Consider the following 1578-nt stretch of genomic DNA (forward strand, 5'->3'; position numbering starts at 1 on the left):
CTGGACGTGGGTTTCCATCGCAGCGTCTTCAGGATCTCTAGCATCTATAAATCTAACAACAAAGTATTTCTGCAGTCCTCTAGTGCGGAAAAAGCTCTGCACCTTCACAGTCCTATAGAGCAAGCTTTTCTCTCCCACCCACGCTTGCTCATGATTTCGCTTGCAGTGCTTGCGCATCTCATCTTTGTTGATTGTGATCCAGCTGCATGTCTCGCACTGCGCACCATCAAGCGGCTTTCCTAGCTCTTCTATTGGCTGCGCGGGCTCTTCTGGGAGCTCAATCGCGCTTAGAGCGACGGTCTCAAATTGAGTGAAGCACTCAAGTATCTGTCGCCGTAGCGCAGCAGATGCAGCATGATATTTGCGGAGATGCGCATCAAGACTCACGACTGCTGTACAGTGCTGCTTGCAAATAATAACGCCAAAGCCTTTAAGAAAGCAGAAAACGTTATTAGAATTGCTGAGTGTGAGCTGCTAGGGTCATCTGTGGGAGTTTGCAGTGTTGTTTTTGCTGCTGCCTGAATTGTTTGCTTAGCTGTCCCACACAAGCTCTATCGCGCAGAATGTAAGGAGCTGGCCTCCGCAGGCTATTTGTAAGTATAAATTAAATGGATTTGTTGAGGAGTGGCTGCAGGCAGAGGTCTGCAGACTTTTATGTCCTCTGTGCGGAGGTTACACAATTAGTCAAGATTAGGACCTCCTAACTGGGGGTACAGCTGGGCAGGCACCTCCTCTTAGAGGTTGGCCGAGGCTAGCGAGCGCTGAGGCGCTACCATTAGGCCTAGCCTGTTACACAGAAACCCTAACCCTACTTACTATAATAGCACTAAGTTTTGCTAAATAGACAGACAAAACGCTTAGCGTTGCTGCGCAAAGTATATAGGAATTGAGTTTGTATAAGATATTTTTTAATTTAGGCCTAAAGTAATGGCAGGTTGGTGGTGTTAGGGTAACGTGGGGGACCACCAAAGCAGATCGCTTAAAAGGGGTCAAACCCTAACGCTAAGCCTCTTTTGCCGCGGTTTGGTGTCCTCCCTGCGCCCTTATCTTGGCTAGGTGCGCGGTGCACTGCATTGTCTTGTGCTGCTGCTACTCAGTTGTGCCAGCATTGTCCAGCATGCAGCACGCCACGCACCCATTGCGCAGCTCATCCATTAGTTCCTCTACCTGCTGCTACTCCGTGCTCGCCTCCTGCTGTGCGTCGTGCCAACTGCGCGTCCCCTCTCCGCACTAGTTGCACCTAGCCGTCTCTATGTTGTTGCACTCCACCTGCTTGCTGTCTAAGTAGCTGCTTATTAGCCCTTGTTAACACCTGCTGCTAATTAGAAACATGCCTATTGCCTGCACGTCCAAGTCGTCGCTCTTCTGCTTCATCATCTGCTCAACCTCGCCCTGCTCTACTAACACTACTGAATCTACCCTTTCGCCAGCTCGCCCCCCACGCCCACTCTCCTGCGCGTAGTCGATCATGCTCCACGGCATCCTCACGTGCAGTATGAACACGATCCTGGGGAAGTCTACCCCTGTGCCTAGCGCTGACGTTGCTGTCATCAGCCCTCCTTCTATCAACCACTGCTT

General features: G+C 50.8%; 1 protein-coding gene across 1 annotated transcript; it reads right to left on the bottom strand.

Moving 5' to 3' along the window:
• Positions 1-217: 217 nt before the first annotated feature.
• M421DRAFT_427207 (uncharacterized protein) lies at positions 218-471 on the bottom strand (the record flags this gene model as incomplete). The annotated part of the gene is made up of 1 exon (XM_033594607.1): positions 218-471. A coding segment is annotated over one exon (254 nt), but the record flags the coding sequence as incomplete, so codon positions are not given.
• Between the last annotated feature and the right edge of the window lie 1107 nt (positions 472-1578).

This window comes from Didymella exigua (genome assembly GCF_010094145.1).
Source record: "Didymella exigua CBS 183.55 unplaced genomic scaffold M421scaffold_109, whole genome shotgun sequence".
NCBI lineage: Eukaryota > Fungi > Ascomycota > Dothideomycetes > Pleosporales > Didymellaceae > Didymella > Didymella exigua.